The 19,968-nt window shown below is 39.9% G+C and overlaps 1 protein-coding gene across 2 annotated transcripts; it reads right to left on the reverse strand.

Moving 5' to 3' along the window:
• Positions 1-5,012: 5,012 nt before the first annotated feature.
• On the reverse strand, positions 5,013-19,812 carry LOC310756287 (F-box/LRR-repeat protein 21-like). Of its 2 annotated transcripts, XM_083600027.1 has the most exons (7): positions 19,543-19,812; positions 18,611-18,696; positions 15,865-15,964; positions 10,175-10,634; positions 8,814-8,936; positions 7,976-8,147; positions 5,013-6,868 (listed from the first exon to the last, which is right to left on the reverse strand). In XM_083600027.1, exons 4-7 carry the CDS (start codon positions 10,544-10,546, stop codon positions 6,225-6,227), a joined length of 1,311 nt encoding a protein of 436 aa, XP_083456153.1. In that variant the 5' UTR covers positions 10,547-10,634; positions 15,865-15,964; positions 18,611-18,696; positions 19,543-19,812; the 3' UTR covers positions 5,013-6,224. The 2 variants fall into 2 exon arrangements, with proteins under 2 accessions (XP_083456153.1, XP_083456154.1); XM_083600028.1 differs by lacking the exon at positions 15,865-15,964 and having other exon boundaries at positions 19,543-19,730.
• Between the last annotated feature and the right edge of the window lie 156 nt (positions 19,813-19,968).

A 19,968-nucleotide genomic window follows, 5' to 3' on the forward strand; every position in this document is an offset into this window, starting at 1 on the left:
CCCCCCATGGCCTGCTCCCTGACTGCCCACAATAGAAGGTAGTGCATTGGTGGGTAGGCTGCTGATGTACGGGTGTAAAGCAGAAAACCTCTGCTTGTTTTCCCATGGGTACCAGTTGCCTTGGAAACTATCACCTCTGGCTTGTTATCTGGGGATGCTTTTAAAAGGGAAAGCAAAAGTGTGTGTTCAGCCAGGACTACTAATGGGTGGAACGCTTGGCACTTGGGCCTATGGCCCCCTCTATGGCCCATTCTGTTCCAGAGCATACAGTTTATGAGTATTTGTTCCCCACAAACACCACCTGTAACAGCTTACTCTTTTAGTTTGTTTATACCCCGCCCAATTGCTTAACTTTCTCATGCATTGGAAGACTGCAGGGGGTTATTCTGCACAATCCCACTGCCCATATGTGGATCAAAGTGAGCATGCACATCCAAATGTTCATCATTGGGGAGACATCTATTTACAATGCATCATAGTGTTTATGGAATGTTTGGAGAGGAATATGAAGGATGTGTTTGTAGCTGAGCTAGTCCTATTGCTCAGTCCTATTTTGGCTAATTTACAATGCAGTGCAATGCAGACTTACTCCGAAGTGCATCCCACTTATTTCAGATGTCTCAACTATCTGTAAGACTGCAGCCTTAATGGTTTCCTATGCCTATTGATGTAATACATGACTCCTTTTAAGTCCAAAGGTTACTACTTTAAGGGTACAGACAGAACCTACTTCTTGGTGAACGCTTTTAAGGTGATTGCTGCAACCTTGATCTCCCCCATCCACCTGCCTACACACCGGGTTTCACTATTGCTAACAGTGAAGCCCAGGATGAATTGGGAAGAAATGTCAAAGGGCACCTCAAAGATGTCCCTTATTAGGAACAAGCTCTAATGCTCACTGGAAGGACAGATCGTGAAGCTGAGGCTCCAATACTTTGGCCACCTTTGGCCACTTTGGCCACCTCATGAGAAGAGAAGACTTCCTGGAAAAGACCCTGATGTTGGGAAAGATGGAGGGCACAAGGAGAAGGGGATGACAGAGGATGAGATGGTTGGATAGTGTTCTTGAAGCTACCAGCATGAGTTTGACCAAACTGCAGGAGGCAGTGGAAGACAGAAGTGCCTGGCGTGCTCTGGTCCATGGGGTCACGAAGAGTCGGACACGACTAAATGACTAAACAACAACAACAACAACTAATGCACCTTGGGCATGAGAAAAGTCCACGAGAAATGCAAAACCTAGGCTGGAACCGCTCCAGACACTGGTGAACTGGAATGCATAAAACACAGACCTTACACACTTGGAACTTTAAAAACTGGAAATACATTTGTGTGTTTGTCTGGGGTATGTTTATTGGTTCATTTTTGTTTAATGATGTATCTTGTGTTCTCATATTGTATTTTTGTTGTTGTGAATCAGCCTGCAATCTTCAGCTGAGTAATTATAATGAAAGTAAGGATGAGCAGTCAGATGGATTTGATGGTAGGTCCCCAAACGACATCTGGTGGTGGCAGCTGGAATATACAAGTTGTTTGGTCTAACACAAAAGGTATTAGTGACTGATGTGAGTATATTAGCAATTTACCTTAACAACATAAGCATCCTGCTTGTAGATTTTTATTTTCAATTTCAACTATATTCTGAAGGCTTACAGTTTACATACTGAAGGATGGAATGAACTGTTAATACACGCTTTATTATTATTATTTGTTGACTTTATATACCACCCTATTATAGCCAGAGGTCTCAGGGTGGTTCACCCAAGCATATTGCTCTTTAGAAAAGCCAGAGCACATAAGCTATTCATTTAAATTGATGACAAACCACTGGAGCCACAACTGTGATCAAGCTATATCTGATTAGTAGTGTCAGAATGTAGATGATGTGGATAGGTGTCTTAAAAATGGGGCACTAGTGGCTCTCTAAATGTTGTTAAGACTCCCATTAGCCCCAAACAACTAGCCAATGGTCAAGGGTGATGGGAATTGTAGTCCAAAAATTTCTATAGGGTTGCAGATTCCACACCTCTGCATTCAGATGTGCAGTTTTGGATCCAAATTAAGGCTCATCCAAATTTGGATTTCATATTCTAGTATTAGGAAGCCATATGGAACTACAACACAACTTGAACTGTTTCAGTGCATTAGTACTTTCATCATTGTATGTTCCATCTGCTTCTAAACATTTCAGTCATAAGCTTATATACTTTTGTAGTTTTCTTTCCTCAAACTCAAAATCCTATGTTCTGACATTTGTGCTTGAACTAGCACGTTTGTGCTTGAAATTCAGCAGGCAGAATGATGGCAGTGATCTCTAGCTGCTGCTGCTGCTGAAATAGTGTTTTCCAGCCCTGGGGAATCAGTTCTAGCCAGATGTTCATTTCAGTATGGTCCACTTAAAACTACAGCACTCTTCATACAGAAAAGTTGGAGAAGTTAACAGCTCCCCAACCCTTGTTGTTGCCAAAATGTATCTGCAAAAGCAAAAACTGAGAGCTGCATCTACAACCTTAATACAGATGCAAAATGCTACGACCCATAAATAACTATGTAGAAGTTGTTCCTTACAAGTTATCCCTAAATAGTCCATTCTGGAGCTTTGCAGCAGGCAATAAAAAGGATGTAATCACTTTCCTCTACTTAAAATGTGCAAGTTGTTTCTTTCTGGGAGCAGAATGAAAACAGCATTAGTGCTACATTAAAAGACTTTTCTACCCCAACCTGGCAGTTCAAAAGCACATCAAAGTGCAAATAGATAAATAGGTACCACTCTGGCAGGAAGGTAATCAGCACTTCTATGCGCTGCTCTGGGTTCGGGGTTCCGTTGCACCAGAAGCGGCTTAGTCATGCTGGCCACATGACCTGGAAAAACTGTCTGCGGACAAACATTGGCTCCCTCGACCAGTAAAGCGAGATGAGTGCCGCAACCCCAGAGTCATTTGTGACTGGACTTAACTGTCAGGGGTCTCTTTACCTTTTCCCAGCACAATTTTTACTTTTCATTGAACCTGCAATATGAAGCTGCCCTGGGTTTCAAAAGCAGATTCCTACATGGCAGCAACGGGGATAAGTATTTTTAGTGAAAAGCAAAGTTTAACCTTCCTTGACTTTTGAAAAGCAAAATGAAACACTCCATCTCTCCAAGTGTCAAAAATCATATTTCATAATGTACATTTCCCCACACACTATATATAGTCAACATGCATAGGAAGCAGATCTTTCAGTATGCTAGCCTTGCTTAACTGAAATGAATAAGCTCCATTCCATTTTCTTTTCTTTACATGTATGTAGTTTTGAAATAGTTTTATTTACAACATTATACATTAGTTGATATATCACTGCTCAAATAGCAGTAAGCAGTGTAAAAATTATTTGTATAAATGGCTCTACTTGGTTTTGTTTTACATACCAAGGATTAAACTTCTATAGCTTTCCATAATGTACAACAGATGGCTTTGGTTAAAAGTTTGGAGAACCTTACAATACGACTGTCGGCTTTGTTTTTAAGAAGCTTTGCGCAATAAAGGTAGCGAGATATGGTTCTGGGATTCAAGAAGCTCATCAGGAGACAAGCTGTCTTCCACTTTACCTTAAAGTCCCTGGTCTCTGCTGCTCTTCCAACCACACCTCACCAACTGCACCCTAGTTTTAAAGTTTTAAAAATGCCCTTCCCATTTGTAGTGATAAAGTGGATTAGTACTTTAACTGGAGCAATTTATATGAACTGAAGGAAACTGGTTCACTTATCTTACAATTTTGCTTTCTCTAGTTTATGTGAACAACACATAACTAAGGCTACAATACTAAACACACATACTTCTGGGTAAACATCCATAGGATTACACTGAAATTGTGCATAAATGGTTACAAACAAAAGCTGTACTAAAATTCTACCCTGTTTATGCGTAACGCAGTGCTTACATGCACTGAACATCCATTTCAGCTGTTGAGATTTGCATGGTTACAGTTTAACAATTTTGTTAAGGTAACATTCTACTTGACATCAGCAAAGCCTGGTTCCTACAGTTACACCCAAGGCTCAGAGCTGGAAATGTTATGTGAAAATGAAACACTCAGAACTGATCTTATGTGGGAGGCTTAGGTAATTTCTACGCCACTCTACTAAAACCCCAGCTGCCAATCTAGGCAGAATCATGCAGCCAATCCTATGTATGTTTACTTCGTAAATCTCGCTAAATTTAATGGGACTTTAAACTAAGTGTATACAATCAAATTCCTGTTCCAACTGATAAAATGTGCCTGCCAAATAAAGTATTGCACGAAATAAAAGAGCATGAACTGAGCTGAAGTTAAACACCTGCTTCCCAAGTAGAAAAGGTGTGTACTATTAAATATTGAATGAAGAGAGCAGAGCTTCTGATTGTACCTCTAATCAGGCATCCCTTAAACATGACCATTTCTGCTTATTTCTGAGATATGTGGCATACGCGCAATACACAGCAGTCTTGCTTACATCTCTGGGCTAGCAATCTCTGTATTTCATTCAGGATAAAAAATTTCGTCATCTGCACAACTTCAAACTACAGGAGAAAGTTTTCACACTCTCCCATGGAAACCAATAGAAAAATGGTGCATCTGGGAAAGTAGATCAAACCTTTCTCCTAGACATGCTTGTTTTCAACATGAAGTACTTTTCATGGCAGGAGCAAACAGAAATACCAAAATATAGTACAAGTGGGCAGACTGGCCAAACTTTTTCCAATAGGATTTTTCAAATGGTTCTTTCTTTCCACTCTGTACTAAAGGTGTTTGTTTGTTTAGCAATGAGTTGCTTACACTTGCATAAGTTCAGATCCTGCAACAGTACCAAGGCAACTGTTAAGATACAAGAACCCTGAGCTTCAGTAGCAGGGTGGGAGGTTAGAAAGAACTGTTTTTTCTCTGTAAGGGGAGCACAACCTGAGAGCCTCCAACCAGAAAAGATGGGAATTTCTCTCTCACACACATGCACACAAATGCAACCAGGGGAAATATCTCTATAAACTTATGGGTTCGGGTAACCAGTATCTTTAATATCAGAACATTCAGAAACACAAGTTATTTTCCTGGAGAGGCATCACTTATAAGTAGCATCAACACTATACAGACATACATTATCTATCCTTTCTCAATGCTGGTATCTGTTTTATTTACATAATGGAATCCTGTGTACAGGAAGTAGTAAGAGTTCTCTCTGTGGGTTGTTCGGCAGAGAAGAAAAATCAAATGATTGCTTGTATCAGACTGGCAAGATGAGAAAAGCTGCTGGAGAAAAGTGAACTTGCAATTCTACCACGCTTCAAGCTGTGCTTACAGCACATGTACGGGCAGTGATTGCTGAAGAGGATAACTTAACTTACAAGTGGCGGAAGGCTGAGATGTTTCCAAACTGCCTTTGCTGTGATCACTATGGCTGCCATCTGCAGTGCCACCATCCACCCGTAACTAGAAAAACCGTAAGCTCTCGGACATGTATTGACCAATGTTTTCTATACAGTTACATAAGCAATTTTTCAACTGGTTATAATAATTATAATAATTTATTATTTATACCCTGCCCATCTGGCTGGGTTTCCCCAGCTACTCTGGGCGGCTTCCAACAGAATATTAAAATACAATAGTCTGTTAAACATTAAATGCTTCCCTAAACAGGGCTGCATTCAGATGGTTAGGGGGGTTGGGGGGGAGAGAAACAGTGAAATAGTGCATTTACACAGTTGTCCTGTTGTAGCTTGAGCATTGTCACAATACTAATACAAATATAGGCCTCAGGCATCATACTATAAGCTGTTGTTGTTTACAAGTTGTATATAACCACTGGTTTTAATTAAAGGAACAGCAACAGGAGAAACAGCACTTTAACTCAAAATCCAGACACCCATTAGGCAGAAGTTTACCAAGAAGGCCGAAGTGTTTAGCCACACCAGAAATACTAGTACAAAAGTAACTTGTACTAAACCAAGTGCTTAACAATTAAATACAAATCTGTTAAAAATACTCCAATTAACTGGAGGATAAACTAAGCACTTTATGGATATACTTTCAATGTATACACTATTCAGTATACTCTATTCCATTTTATGATTGGCATAGTACTGCCGGTATGCAATTAACTGAGGAAAATAATTCAGTATGTTTATATTTAAGATTCCTTATTTGCATAGAAAGCAACACCCTGTACAGCCAGTTCTGACCAATTCGGCCATTTGCCTTATTATTATTTTTTACCATGTTGGCATCATATCAGGAAACCACATTCTTCCAAGGTGTTTGGAAACTTCAGAATGAATTTGATCCAGATTGTAGTCATTGTCTGGAATAAGCACTTCCTCCATAATGGACAGCTGGGTAAGCCTGCCTCCGCACATCTTTACAAACTCAATGAAGCCTCGACATGTAACTTCACATTCACCAAGCCCCATGGCAGTTAGATTCTTACAGCGTTCAGCAATGCGAATGAGTTCATCATCCAAGGGCTGTAGGCCATTAGCACAGACAACCAATTCAATCAACCTTGGGCAGTTCAGTCCAATACGTCCGAGCATTGATTTGCTTACTGCACGGCCAAAATAAAGATGAGTTACAGGTGTTTCCTCCCTGAAGAATGCATCAAATTCCTCCTCATATAGGAAGAAGTACATCACAATGTTGACTTTGGGGGAGTGTTTAATGAGAGCATCCCAGCTTTGTTTTTTGATAGCGTGAAATTCAATCTGTCCAGGATTCTCACTCACAACATCTATACGGAGATGTTCAAGATTAACATGCTTCTCACTTGAAAGAGCCAGTAACAATTCATCACTTAGTAGATAGTAATTAAGAGCTAGCTCTCTAAGGCCATGACACTGGTCAGCAACACAAAGAATTCCTAGGAATGACAAAAAGAAGGAAAGAAAAGTTAAGTACAAAGAAAGACTCTAATTTAGTTTACCTCTACCATGCTGAAAAACATTCCCAATTCCAGGACATCACAATTTTCAGAAACCAGCATCAAGTTCTTAGGCTGTTATCTAACAACTTTTATGTGAAGCTTCATAAGATTGTGCCATTATGTACGTAGCCTATAATAAGGGCTAGGATTTTGCCTGCCATGTATATCTGTTTGAATGCATCACTTATTTATGTATTATTATTATTATGTATGTTTTAAATGAGGATTATTGGTAAGAAGGTCTGTATATTGTTCAGCGGATATTTTAGCAATCATTCTAGATTGAGGTCTAGGATACAAAATAATGCTTGTAAAGAACTGTTTTTGGACGTTCCAATCACAATGGAAAGCAATGTAAATGCTCACTGAGAAAAATAACTGCATTTCAAAATGTAACTTTTTTGTACAGTCTGCTGTCTGTATGCATATTTTCTCTCAGTATGTTTCAAGAACAAAAACCTTCACAACAATTTTATTTACCCAAAAGGATTTGACACCTATGAAAGGCAGTACTTGTCAGTATATTAACAAAGCAAGCAACACAAGCATAAAGGACTCAAATCTTTATATAGTCAATTAGTGAAATTCATTCACCAAAATTTGAAGTCTATGGAGAATAAAGCTGTGATTTTCTTAATTGTTTTCAGTTTCCAAACATTATGCTGGGCCTACAAAGGTATTTCATCTCAGTAGCAGAGACTATGACAGCATCCACATAGCTCAATAAAGCAAAGTTAATAGTTCATTGTCAACACACAGATGGCTCTTGCTTTGGGAATGCTTGTGTTTTGTTGCAACCCAATCGTAAGGCTAAATCATCTCTGGAGTGAAACAAGCCATGATCCTCTTTCAGATGTAATGCTAATAATGATATATACAGTTTATTTCTTCTGTAATAAAGACAAAAGTTGTTAAAAGAATTTCATAAACTTGGTAAAGTGAGAGGCAACCTTGATAATTATGAAGATGATTTTTAAATAAATAAAATGTTAATTGAAGTAAGTAATCATGAACTGCTACTTTTAGTTTTCTCAGATTACTTACCAGCTGGTGAAACATGAGGGCAACTGCTCATTTTGAGCAATTTTAAAGTGTCACTATTGTTTGCAACAAGGACCTTCAAGGATGGATCATCTACTGGTGTGTCTTCAATCTTGATGGAAGATAATGACTTGGAATTGACAAATACTACTGTAAGCGCTGATACGAAGTGAGCCTATTCAGACAAAAAAAAAAAGAAGAAAAGAAAAGAAGGAAAACATTGGTATGCAGTTATACATTCACTGCATGATATTTAAAAAGTTTGTCTTGAGACAAAAAAACTTTAGGTTCTATACAATACCATTTACATTTGGCTAGTAAAAGGTATTTAAAGTTCCTTGATTTTAACAAGAAATATCTAGAGACTAAAAAATTAATGATCTATTACCATCAACTGCAGATGTCAAAAAAATATGACTTTAAAATTTTATTCCCAAATCTTTCTTTCCAAAGGAAAAATGTATGGAAATAACAAACAAAATAAAAAATAACTGACAGTCAGGCCACTATGAAGTGGAAGCTCCTAATTCCATTTGCTGACTGGTTGAGTACTGGAAATTCCAATAAATTAATTAATGAAAGTCAAAAACTGACATTGAGAAATCAAATGTTATTTTAAAAGGAACATGAAGCTCATGCTCATTTTACATCCTGTATAAAAATCTGGTACTGAAGTCCCAATAAACTTCACCCTGCCACTGCAATTAGAAACTTTGCCCAACCTCACCCCAAATTACCCTAGAAATTCATTAGGTGCAGAGTAAACCTAACATTTATAACAGGTCCCACCTCATTCTATTTACAGACATAATTTCAAGTTCAGAACTCTATGGAATATTACCTTGGAAACATTCATGAAACTTGGTTTTGCCGTTGAAATCAAGCCAAGTGTCTTGATAGAACAATTCACCAGCTGAGATAGGATGTCACAAGCTGCTTCTGCAGACTCTGTACTACTATCAACCTGAAAGGCAACACACAATACTTTAGTGAAAATCAACATTACATTGAATTATATTCATTATGCAATGTAGAGAGCCATGTGCTGTTTTGTACTTGTGCATTGAAGTTATTGCAAAGCACTTTTGATTCTTAGTGAGCACACCTGTCCAAAATTTTGTACTGCAACTTCATTAATGCTTCCCAGAGATTCTTGAGCAGCAACTATGTATTGCATGCATGACACAGAGTTTAGTGCTGATTTCATAAAACACAGCATCCCTGTGTTTGAAAAAGGAATGAAAGCAGTCTATGCCACTCCAAACCTGCTGGAAGGAAGTGTACCTTCCAGGCTGTCTGGAGTGATTCAGTTTAATCCAAAGGCAGGTTGACAGTGACCACCTGATGCCAGACTTCTTGGTGGGGAGGTGGGAGAGGAACTGTTTGGTTGAAGTGAACGGTTTCTGGACCAGCGAGGGGCTTGAGATTTGTTTATCTGCTAATTAGTGGGTGCAAGTATTGCTTTGTTTATTGCTTGAGTACTGCCAATGTTTTTGTTACTGTTTATAGGGCTGGTTTGTTTTTGTATGTAATATGAAATGTTAATCTATTATATAATCTCTCCCTTTTTCCAACAGCATTATATATGTGCATATATTTTTCTTTAATGTAAGTCACTTAGACACCTTCAAGTGACAAGTGACTAAATAAGAATAATAAGAATCACCTGAAGCTATTACAGTATTACCCTTTCTCCAAATTGGTTCAAGGTGATGTAGAAAATCTATTCCTATACCTTCACAAGAACACCGTGAAGTAGGTTAAGCCAAGAGATTGTGATTGGTCCAAAATCTGAATTTGAATCTCCTTGGTTTCAGGCTCTCTACTTTTCATTTCTACCTGAAATGCTGCAAGTAGGTGGTAAATACACTATATTTCACTTACTGAAATTGGTAAAGAAATAATGCTGAAGGTGCATTTGAAAAGTAAACCCTACCTAATTAACAACAACAAAAAGTATCCTGAATCCAGGAGATGCCCACATTATCTCTTAACACTGGTTTCCCTGGGAAGATAGGAATTGGAGACATAGAAAACTTGCAGTTGCCAGCACATTTCGATTTGATATTTCTACACTTAAAAAAACAGTAAACACTAGCCTAAACAAGTAAGTTTCTTTAAAATTGACAAATACATGTTCTAAAATTCAATGTACATAAAATATTCTTAATTATTACTAGAACACAAAAGAGGCTTCTTTACCTTGAAGCTGACATACTGCAAATGATCAGCATGTCTTTTAATAATCTGTTGAATAAGATCTGGGTGAGTAGACTTCAAGTATGAAGTAGCAGGCTGATTAAGCTCAAATTCAAACTTTCTCCAGAGATCAGGAATATGGAACACTTCATTCCATCTCCGGCAAACTGAAGATGCACGGGCACGATCAACAAGAGGCAGGCATTGAAAGATGTGCAAGACTACGTGGTGTGGCAGACTTCCCCAGTCCATCAAGGTAAAAGGATGAGATGTATCAAACAGAGTGTTGTAAAAACCAGTTTTCTGCTTTTTTGTCCTCTGTAGTGTTTGAAGAACTGGATTTTCAGCTTTAGCTGTCTGCCTGATCCTCTTCATTCCGAGAGCAAAATGATTTCAGGTACAATACTGTTGAGATGTATAGAAGCTACAAAGCTTTCTGAAAGTTTTCAAGTACTGTAGATCTCTATAAAAGTACATAGGGCCGTAACAAACAAAATAATTAGAATTCCAAAGTATATCTTGCAACTTTGCTTTTGTAAGCTATAATATTGTTTGATCCTTTGTCCCAGTTTTCAAAACAATGCATAAGGACTTAAACTTAAAGGGGGGACGGGGTGAGGCACATGCATGTTTCACTCCTCTTATTTGGAATGAAGGCACTTACTAGTCTCTGTATCAGAAACAGTGATAAGGTAGTGTTCCCAATCACAGGGAGGTTTGCAAGCATGTTCAGCTGCACAGCTAGTCAAAAAATATTGGCAGGTATAAGCACAGTTTGACATAATTAGTTGGGAATCATGTTCTAATGACAAGTGATATATGAAACATATGGCTACAGTATTTTTCTTGTGGCAAGGAGTTCCATAGCTCAGCTCTCCTAAAATAAGTACTGACATTTGCTCTAGAGTATCACAACTTACCCACTTCCAAATTTTAAGCAGAAACAGGAAATAAGTTTTCTTTGGTATTTCCCCCTTTTATACATGCCTTTTAAAGGTGTTTTTATTCATCTCCTGTAATTTCTTCTCCCATTCTCCTTTCACACTCAGCTCATATCTTATCTCCAACAGCCATTCCTCCATTCTGTTGTTTCTACATTCACTTCTACCCGATTCCCTTCCTTTGTATTCCTAGTTAATTACTGCTATTATATTTATTAACTTGCATCCCTGGCAACTTTTACTCAGCATGCAAAAATGGTGGCTGTGCTGACACTGATTCAACCAAAAGCTTATGGTATGCCAAGAGAGTAGTTCAAGTACTGGGCATGCTGTGGCCTCCCTGAAAGTGGCCCAGGGCCCATCAGTAGGTCCCAGCCCACTGTTTAAGATTAACCAAATGAAAGTTTTAAATCAATTAAAAAGGTGTTTTTAATTTTGTGAATTATAATTTTTTGGTAGAAGTTCAAATCCTTTCATTAATGATAAAAACATTAAGAGGTTTAATCTTAAAGGTTAAATCTTCCACAAAGAGGGCTGTGTCCAACTGTGTCACTTACCAGCAGAACGTTTCACCAGCAGAGCGGAACAATTTTGGTAAATTCTCCCTTCTTCCTCCCTGCCCCATCTGTTCTGGAGAATCTTATAATTCAATACTGTATTTAGGACTTGGGGAATGGGGAATTGCTAGAAATTGTTTCCCCCCTTCACCTTGCTGAGTGACACCATTGGATACAACCCAAAATATTTAAGCAATGTAAGATGAGGACAAGAAAGATAATCTTGTACCGTATAGGTTACAGACATTTGCAGCCAAGACAGACAAATAACATAGGAACAATGGGTTGTATCTAATGCTAGTTCTGCTCAGAGTAGACCCATTAAAATTAATGAATCTTAGTTAGTGAGGCCTAGTAACTTAAATGAGTCTACTCTGAGTAGGACGAGCACTCACTCTATGTAGCCCAATGTTGCTGGGGCTTTTTTTTTGGGGGGGGGGGAGTTAAGCTTAGAGGTCTTAAGTATGAGCCAAGATGGAGTTCATCAACCTTTTTGCTCTAGAACAAGTGGTTCTCTAATCCTGGTGAAGGCCTGGACCACTTAAGTAATCCATTTTTAAAAAAATAAAGAGCAGACAAATGCTGAAAGACAAGTGTTTTTCCAGAGGAAAGATAAATAGTATATTGAAGCTGAAGGTTCACATTGCTCTAAGAAACACTTATATTCAGAGAAGATGAATAGCAGGCAAGCGGGGGGGGGGGGGGGGAGGTCCCAAATAATGTTGCTGGAGTCCCTGGCTGCTAGCATCAGTCATTTATTGGGATAATTAAATGCGTCCTCCAATCACCAAAACATTACTAGCAAACAAGGACAATTTACAGCACACAAGTCCACTCTGAGGTAATTCTGACCGAATAGGCCTTATTCGCAGGTAAGCAAAGTTAGGACTACAGTCTTAGTAATAATATTCAGATACTATTACAGTATAATCTCTAAAACATCAGCTGTGAAAGTCATAGTATAGTTTTCTGATACTTAGTTGACAAAGCAACCAAAATATATAGCTATAAAATGACACAAACTATAAAGCTGCGACTGCTGTACGGTGGTACCTCGGGTTAAGTACTTGATTCGTTCCGGAGGTCTGCTCTTAACCTGAAGCACCACTTTAGCTAATGGGGCCTCCTGCTGCCGCCGCGCCGCTGCTGCACGATTTCTGTTCTCATCCTGAAGCAAAGTTCTTAACCTGAGGTACTATTTCTGGGTTAGCGGAGTCTGTAACCTGAAGCATATGTAACCTGAAGCGTATGTAACTCGAGGTACCACTGTATTCATTTTATAATCTACCTCACAAACAAATGAGAGCATGTGACAATGGTAGTGTTAGCATACCATGCTAAATCATAGCTAATGGTTTACAGTGGTACCTCGGGTTAACATATGCTTCAGGTTACATACATGCAGCCAGTTTGACCAGAATGCAGAGTAATACTGTAGGAACAACTAATTCTGCACATCTAGAAATTATAAAGCTGTAGTTAGTACTTTTCTCTGAACAAATTAATAGTTAAGACAAAAACATTGCATGTGAACCAAAGTGTCTCCAAATAGATTCAAGCTTGCCCCCCTCCCCAGTTAAGTCAACTACAGCTTAATGGCTACTTGTACAAGTCACCTAGTCTTGAATTAGAGGTGCACTTGCACACATACCTCTAGAGAATGTGGAAATTCCTGTCTAACACAAGTACCTTTATGGTGTCAGAACAGCCATCCCACTGATGAGTCATCCTGTCTGTGTGAAAAGATTCCTTAACTGGAGAGCAGGGTGGGGTCCTAGAAGAATGGCTGACCTATGAAGTCATCCACCAAAGAAAAAACGACCTGCCAAGTCTAGGAAACCCATATGAGGGACGCAGTCAAGTTTTGGAACTATGACTTGTGCAAGTAAATCACTTCCTACTAGTGGTTTGAAATTCAAAATATCTGGAACTGATTAATTTCATGAAAGAAAAACACCAATGGAGCAAGACTTCTAACACAGAAGAATGTACCATGCAGTTTATAAAAGCTTGGCAAACCTGACTATATCCAAGCATATGCCTTTATACTTCAACTAAGAAAATTACAACTGTTTAAGTACTGAAAATATGATAAACAATTCAAGGTTCACCCAGGCTCAGTTATGGTGTGTCCAGTGTTATATCGGAACGAAACCAGATACAGAGGACAGGACAGCAAATGGCAGCAGGTCAGGGATGTCCCCTCAATACTTATTTAGCAAGGTGAGCCTGCCTAGCAAGCTGACCAGGCAATTTCCATTCTGTAAGCTAAGCACAATTTGTATTAACATGCTTGCAACAAGTAGGAAAATTAAAAGCCCTGAAAGAGCTTTGGACTAATGGAATGGAATGCCAACCCAGCAACAAATCATAGAATAGTTTTGAAGCTGGGATTCAGTAGTGCTGACTTCTTCCCATGATTGCTTCTTAAATTTGTTCATTTGTAGGAAAGCTGCAATGGCTCTAATAGATTCTAATGAATCTCTGTGCAGTTAGGCAAAGTTCAGAAAAGGGAAAGATACTCCAAAAAGTATTGTGCAAAACAGGGAACTAAGGCTGCAATCCTATGGACACTTATGGGAAGAAAGCAGTTCTCACAAGGGAAGGAAATAAAATGTAGGATCTCCTAAGAAGTAGTATTGAGCCAATACTTTCTAATTCTTTCATACCTGTATATAACCTAGAGTTAAGGCTGATCATCAAAGTGCATGAGATCAAATTATTCAGGAATGCGAAAACTCAAGAATAAGGCTGATAAGGAGCATCTTCTCTAAAGAGAGATGCAACTACATTTGGGGTCTTCAGAAAACAGGTGACCAGGGAAGGGGTTATGACAAGATTTAAAAATTAAGCATGTTGTGGATGAAGGGCACAGAGAAGGGTTCTTTCCTCCCTCTCTCAGAACAATCTAACCGTTTCCAAGGAAGCTATTTAGATTTAGGACTGAAAAAATAAAATACTTCACATAGAGCATAATTAAAGGAAATGGGTGCCACGAGCTATGCTGACGATCACTACTTTAAGGGCTTTAAAAGTGATTAGCTTATGGTGACTAATGTGTCAATGACTACTTGTTAGGATGATTATTTATCCCTGCCACAAAACACTAGTTGTTCAGGAACAAATACAAGAGAGGGCTATTTCTACATGCCCTGCTTGTGGACTTTCTAGCTGGTCACGCTGGAAAACAGTATGCTGAGCTTTGGTCTCATCCAACAGCGCTCTCCTTATGTTATCGCTGGAACATAAACTCCCATGAATACAGTGGGTTTTGCTTCTGAGTAACATGGATGGGAATCTGCTCTAAGACCTAAGACTCCTCCCTGCAAGAGAGAAGAGGATGTCAGGAACTCAGCTGTGACCAATAAAGGATGGGCCAGATTCTTTCAGCTTGGCTCACAGAAAAGCTGCCCAGAAGATAACTAAAGTACAAGGAGTAGAAGATGTAAGGCAGAGATCGTAACTGTCTCTCACTGGCAGACTGCTAAGTGCAAATCATCTTTTTCTCAAAAGTTCTAAAACTCCCATTCAGGTTAGGCATTCTGGTTAGGCACTCTTCGAATGAATATACAGTGGTACCTCGAGTTAGAAACACCTCAGGTTCCAAATGCTTCAGGTTACAAACTCCGCTAACCTGGAAGAGTTACCTCGAGTTGAGAACTTTGCTCCAGGATGAGAACAGAAATCGTGTGCCGCCAAGAGGCCCCATTAGCGAAAGAACGCCTCTAGTTAAGAAGAGTTTCAGGTTAAGAACAGACCTCTGGAACAAATTAAGTTCGTAACTAGAGGTATCACTGTATTTTAACTATTAAGGCAGTATTTTGGTTGTAGATATATTATTAGATGCAGACATCTGGAACTGGATTTTAAAAGTTAGTAACAGTTGGAAAAAAGTTACATTAATATCTCATTGAAGATTAAAATACTCTTCACTATTAATTCTTTGAAATGAAGTGGTTGTCTTGATATTTCTTTTGCATTTTATTTCAAAAACATACAGAAGACATATTTCTGGTTTATTTAGCAACAGAACATGATGGATATCATAGCATAGATAGCCTGTTTATTGCTGCACAAAGAACAGAAAGCACATCAATGAACAAATATTTATGGATAACATTCAGCTATTACTAATATGGCAATGTTAAACCCAAAGCAAACTATACAATACATTTTTGTACCAACATTCTCTTACCTAAAGAATGTGTCCAAATTATAGTTAACGCTGGATGAATGAACTGGGTTATCTGCGTCCATGAGTCAATCACCCACATCTGTCTGCTTGCACTTGTAGGCTAGGTAAAATATCAAAGAAATTTTAATTTAGTTTGCCAAAACAGAATTTCAGAGTGAGTTTGTAATCGTCCTATATGATGTGGGAATTTAAGAACTATAACTGCACCGAGTTCAGATTTTCACCTATTCTGACACAGAGAGAGGAAGATACAGTGGAACCTCGGGTTACGTACTGTCCTCCTTACGAATGTTTCGGGCAACGAGCTCCGCTAACCCGAAAGTAGATGCCCTTAGTTGCAAAGTTTGCCCGGGATGCAAGCGGAAGTCGCATGCCGCCGGCGTGGCAGCAGCAGGAGACCCCATTAGTGAAAGCGCGTCTCATGTTAAGAATGGTTTCGGCTTAAGAACAGACCTCCAGAACGAATTAAGTTCGTAACTGGAGGTACCACTGTACCAAACAAATCAATTTTCTTCTTCCTTGGAAACCAAGTTCCAGTTTTAGGAGTGGAAAATGTTTAACATTCAATCTGCAATCCTCAATCCAACGAGCACCTTATAACTTCATCACTGCACCTGATAAATTATGTAGAAGATCCTGGAGTGTGTGCACCTTTTTATTTTTAAAATTATGAACATTCATTCTCATAAGGTGCCATTATAGATTCAACTGATCCCTTTAAACTACAAATACTTCCCGAGTGCAAAAAGCAACCTGTAGTTTTGCCACCACAGTTCCGCCCCCACCCTTTCCCCAAGGACTGATGCTGCTTTTGCATACACAACAGCTTGAATCCAACTCCTGATGGCAGGGGGAGAGCAGAAGATGGCTTTTCCATCTTCTTTCCCTAGCAGTCCCCTGAAATGCCTTTACTGAATAGGGTGAGCTATGGCACAGGAGACTGAAGGTAACTGCAAGAAGGTGGAGGCACCTTCCAAGAGTAGACAACATTCTCACTGAATGTGCCTTCGGTGACTTCCCTCAGCAATCTCAGTCCCCTGAGCCTTGTGGCGAGGCTTTTCAGAAGGAGGAAAGTCACTCATTGCACACCTCTTTCCATCAGTACATAAAATCCAAGCCACAATCTTTCCCCTCCCCCCAAAATTTCCTATTAAAAAGAAAACCCTGAAGAGCAGACTCAACTGCTGTTTAAATTCTTTTGTATTAAAACACACTTTTCACCATATGCTCCCTAATTGTGTTTTTAGTTCTGCTTTAATTCCGCCACGGTTTTATGTAACGGGTTATTCTGTTTTATATAATACTTTGATTTAGTTTTCTTTTTATATAAAAAACACACAGAATTTTAAACAAAATATTTATCATGCAAAGACCCCAAAACCGATTAATGAATACTGAGCATTTATAGAGCAGTTTGGGTGACTCTGCAGAGGATCTTTTTAAAAAATGGCATTTTAAAAAGGACACACACACACTGCATATGCTTCTTTATAAGGCATAATTTCATAAAAATCAAGGGTGCCTTCAGATGATCATGCAGAAAGCCATACACCAGATCAGGACAAAATCCCAACAGTGCCATATCTAACAAAAACCCAAGAATTCTAGATCTGACAGAAGTACACCTTTTTTTGATGAGGGGGTTTTAAGTACAATTTAGAAATTAAGAGAATATTCCTTTTCTCAGAGGTTCAGCCAATGATCTCAAACTGGCTAAAGTACAAATGCTGGAATAGAAATTGGTAAGTGTAGTGTGGCATGTGCAAACACAGTGGATGACTTGACCCAATTCATGGTATTTTCAGAGAATTCATGAACACAAACTTTGCCATTTGCAAGTCAAACTGATATGCTGGAAACTGTTTCACTAACTTTCAATTCTGTCATGACACAGTACAGTTTTGAAAGAGGACAAGATAAAATGTCCAATCCAAAACACAGACAGTTGAAATAACTGAGTATAGGCTCAGGTGAAAGAAGTTGTCCCATAATAACTCACATTACCATATATATTATGTATTGTCAATAGTTTAGTTTTCCATTATACAGGTTTAAAGTCATCTTGCATTCCGACAACTATTTAACATGAAGACAGCATACTTGCTGTGACCCAGTTGTATTAACTTAGACACTGAGAACCAAGTTACAGGTTTTAATGTCTCAAATGTAAACTGAGGGTTGTTTTGGAAATAAAAATATAATGTATTCTGGACTGAAGTAACAGGAAACAACATGTAATGGCTGTTAAGAATGATGTGCAAACATAATCATGTTATATTGCTTTATAACTCATTTAAAAACAGCTGCCATTTCTAGTTGTATATTGCCCTGTGATCTTCAGATGGTAGCAAAGAAAATAAAAAAATAGTTGACACATTTCCACACAATTGTTTACCATGTGACTATGTACCTTTTGCACTAGATTCAGATATATGTTAATAACTGGAACTCATAGTTCTGCAGTAAAATCCATGTGAAGATATAAACAGTCCTACTACCCTTATCTGCTGCATAGAAAATTGGTGTAGAAAAACTGACCATCTTCAAGAACTAAGCAAAGAATCAAACAGGATATTTAAAATCTCTACCATCTGCAAGAAAATTGACATTGGGTTTAACATCACCACTCTTAAGCTGTCTTTCAATGACAAGCTCACTGGACACATACCAGAAAATGCATTTTTAGCAAACAAATTTCATGATATATTAGCTCCTGCAGTTATTTGTGAAATAAAAAGCTACCTACTGTCGTTTGTTCAGTCTAGTGTTAAGCACTCCAACTTGCAATGAAGGTCCCTAGATTTTTCATTCAACACTGTTATTTTTCAAAACCTGCTGGGCAAAAATCAGAATTGAGTCAAGTTAACAGTTCACTTTCCCCTACGAAGAAAAGAGCCCGTGTACTAAGCCACAAGAGCACAATGTTAAGTATCAAGTAACAACTCATTAGGTGCCCAATACTAGCTGTGTGGGTTAATTGTTTTTCTTTTCTCCCTTTAAAAAAATCTTCCTGGCAAAAAAAGAGAAAAGCTTCCAGCAGCGAAAGCGCATCAACTGCACCGTTTTGTCCCACTGGCTGCGAGCACACTGACAGGCAAACGAAAGGCAGATAAGTCTATTTACCTGTCAGCAGCTGCAGGGCTGTTTATAAACAGTCGCTCAAGGCGTACACGGACGCGCACTCTTTTACGTCAGAAGCAGATTTTCAGCTCAGGGTGCATTAGGGGGCTAAGGGCTAATTACTGGCATCGCTTTATGATTTAGGGAGGCTACGGCTTTGCTTCTTCCTCGTGCCCCCCCCCCCCAAACCACCACCAAAAGGCGCTTCTTTCTCCCTCCCTCGAGAGCTGCCACCGACTTCCAAACAGGCTTCGTGACTTCTGCCAGGGGAAGGAAGGCGCGAGGGATCCCAACGGACGCCCCCAGCCGCACACTTCTGGCGGACGCCCCACTGCCGCCCTCCGGGCCAATGGGGACTCGCGGCGGAGGCGGCTGCTCCTCTCCCGCATCCTGGCTCAGCCGCGCCTCCAACGCTCCCGACGCCTTCCAGGCCCTGAAAGTGCGCGCGGCCGTTTCTCCGCCGCGGCCCCCCGCCCTCCCCCCAAACGGGCCTTGTTGTTGCGTCTGTGGCGCAGGAGTTAATGAACCCAAGGCGCCCCCTCACCGCTCTCCCCTCACCTCAGAATCCCGAAGGCTCGTGCCAGGACGCGAGTGGCGGGCAGGCAGGCGGAGGAGGGAGGCAAGGAAAAACAAGTCGACGGCGCCACCTCGACCCCACAACAAGCCCAGTCACTTCCGCGGCGGCGGACTGGAGGAGGAGCTGCCTCAACGCCTGACCCGCACCCACCCTCGCCTCCTTTCCTTCCCCTCTGGCGCATGCGCGAGCGTACCCAGCTCCGTTGACCTAGATTCCGGCGCGTGCGCATCTCGATCTCCTCGTCGCTCACTTCCGCACTCTGCCGCTTCGCCGCGTTCTTTTTACGACAGGCGGGCCTTTCCCTCCCTTGGAGCCGAAAAGCGGGTCGGGTTCGGTAGGGTAGGGTTAGGTCTGGTGCGGGGTTGTAGTAGCGCGCGCATACGGGGGTGGGCGGGGCTGCGTGCCTC

Source organism: Podarcis filfolensis (assembly GCF_964270895.1).
Source record: "Podarcis filfolensis genome assembly, chromosome: 2".
Lineage (NCBI taxonomy): Eukaryota > Metazoa > Chordata > Lepidosauria > Squamata > Lacertidae > Podarcis > Podarcis filfolensis.

Excerpts from the sequence above, each read along its gene's own strand:
- LOC310756287 (XM_083600027.1), bottom strand. The coding sequence starts at position 10,546 with ATGAAGAGGATCAGGCAGACAGCTAAAGCTGAAAATCCAGTTCTTCAA. Across the intron at positions 8,937-10,174 it reads TGCAGTATGTCAGCTTCAAG|GTTGATAGTAGTACAGAGTC; the intron begins GTAAAGAAGCCT and ends GTTGCCTTTCAG. Across the intron at positions 8,148-8,813 it reads GTTTCATGAATGTTTCCAAG|GCTCACTTCGTATCAGCGCT; the intron begins GTAATATTCCAT and ends TTGTCTGAATAG.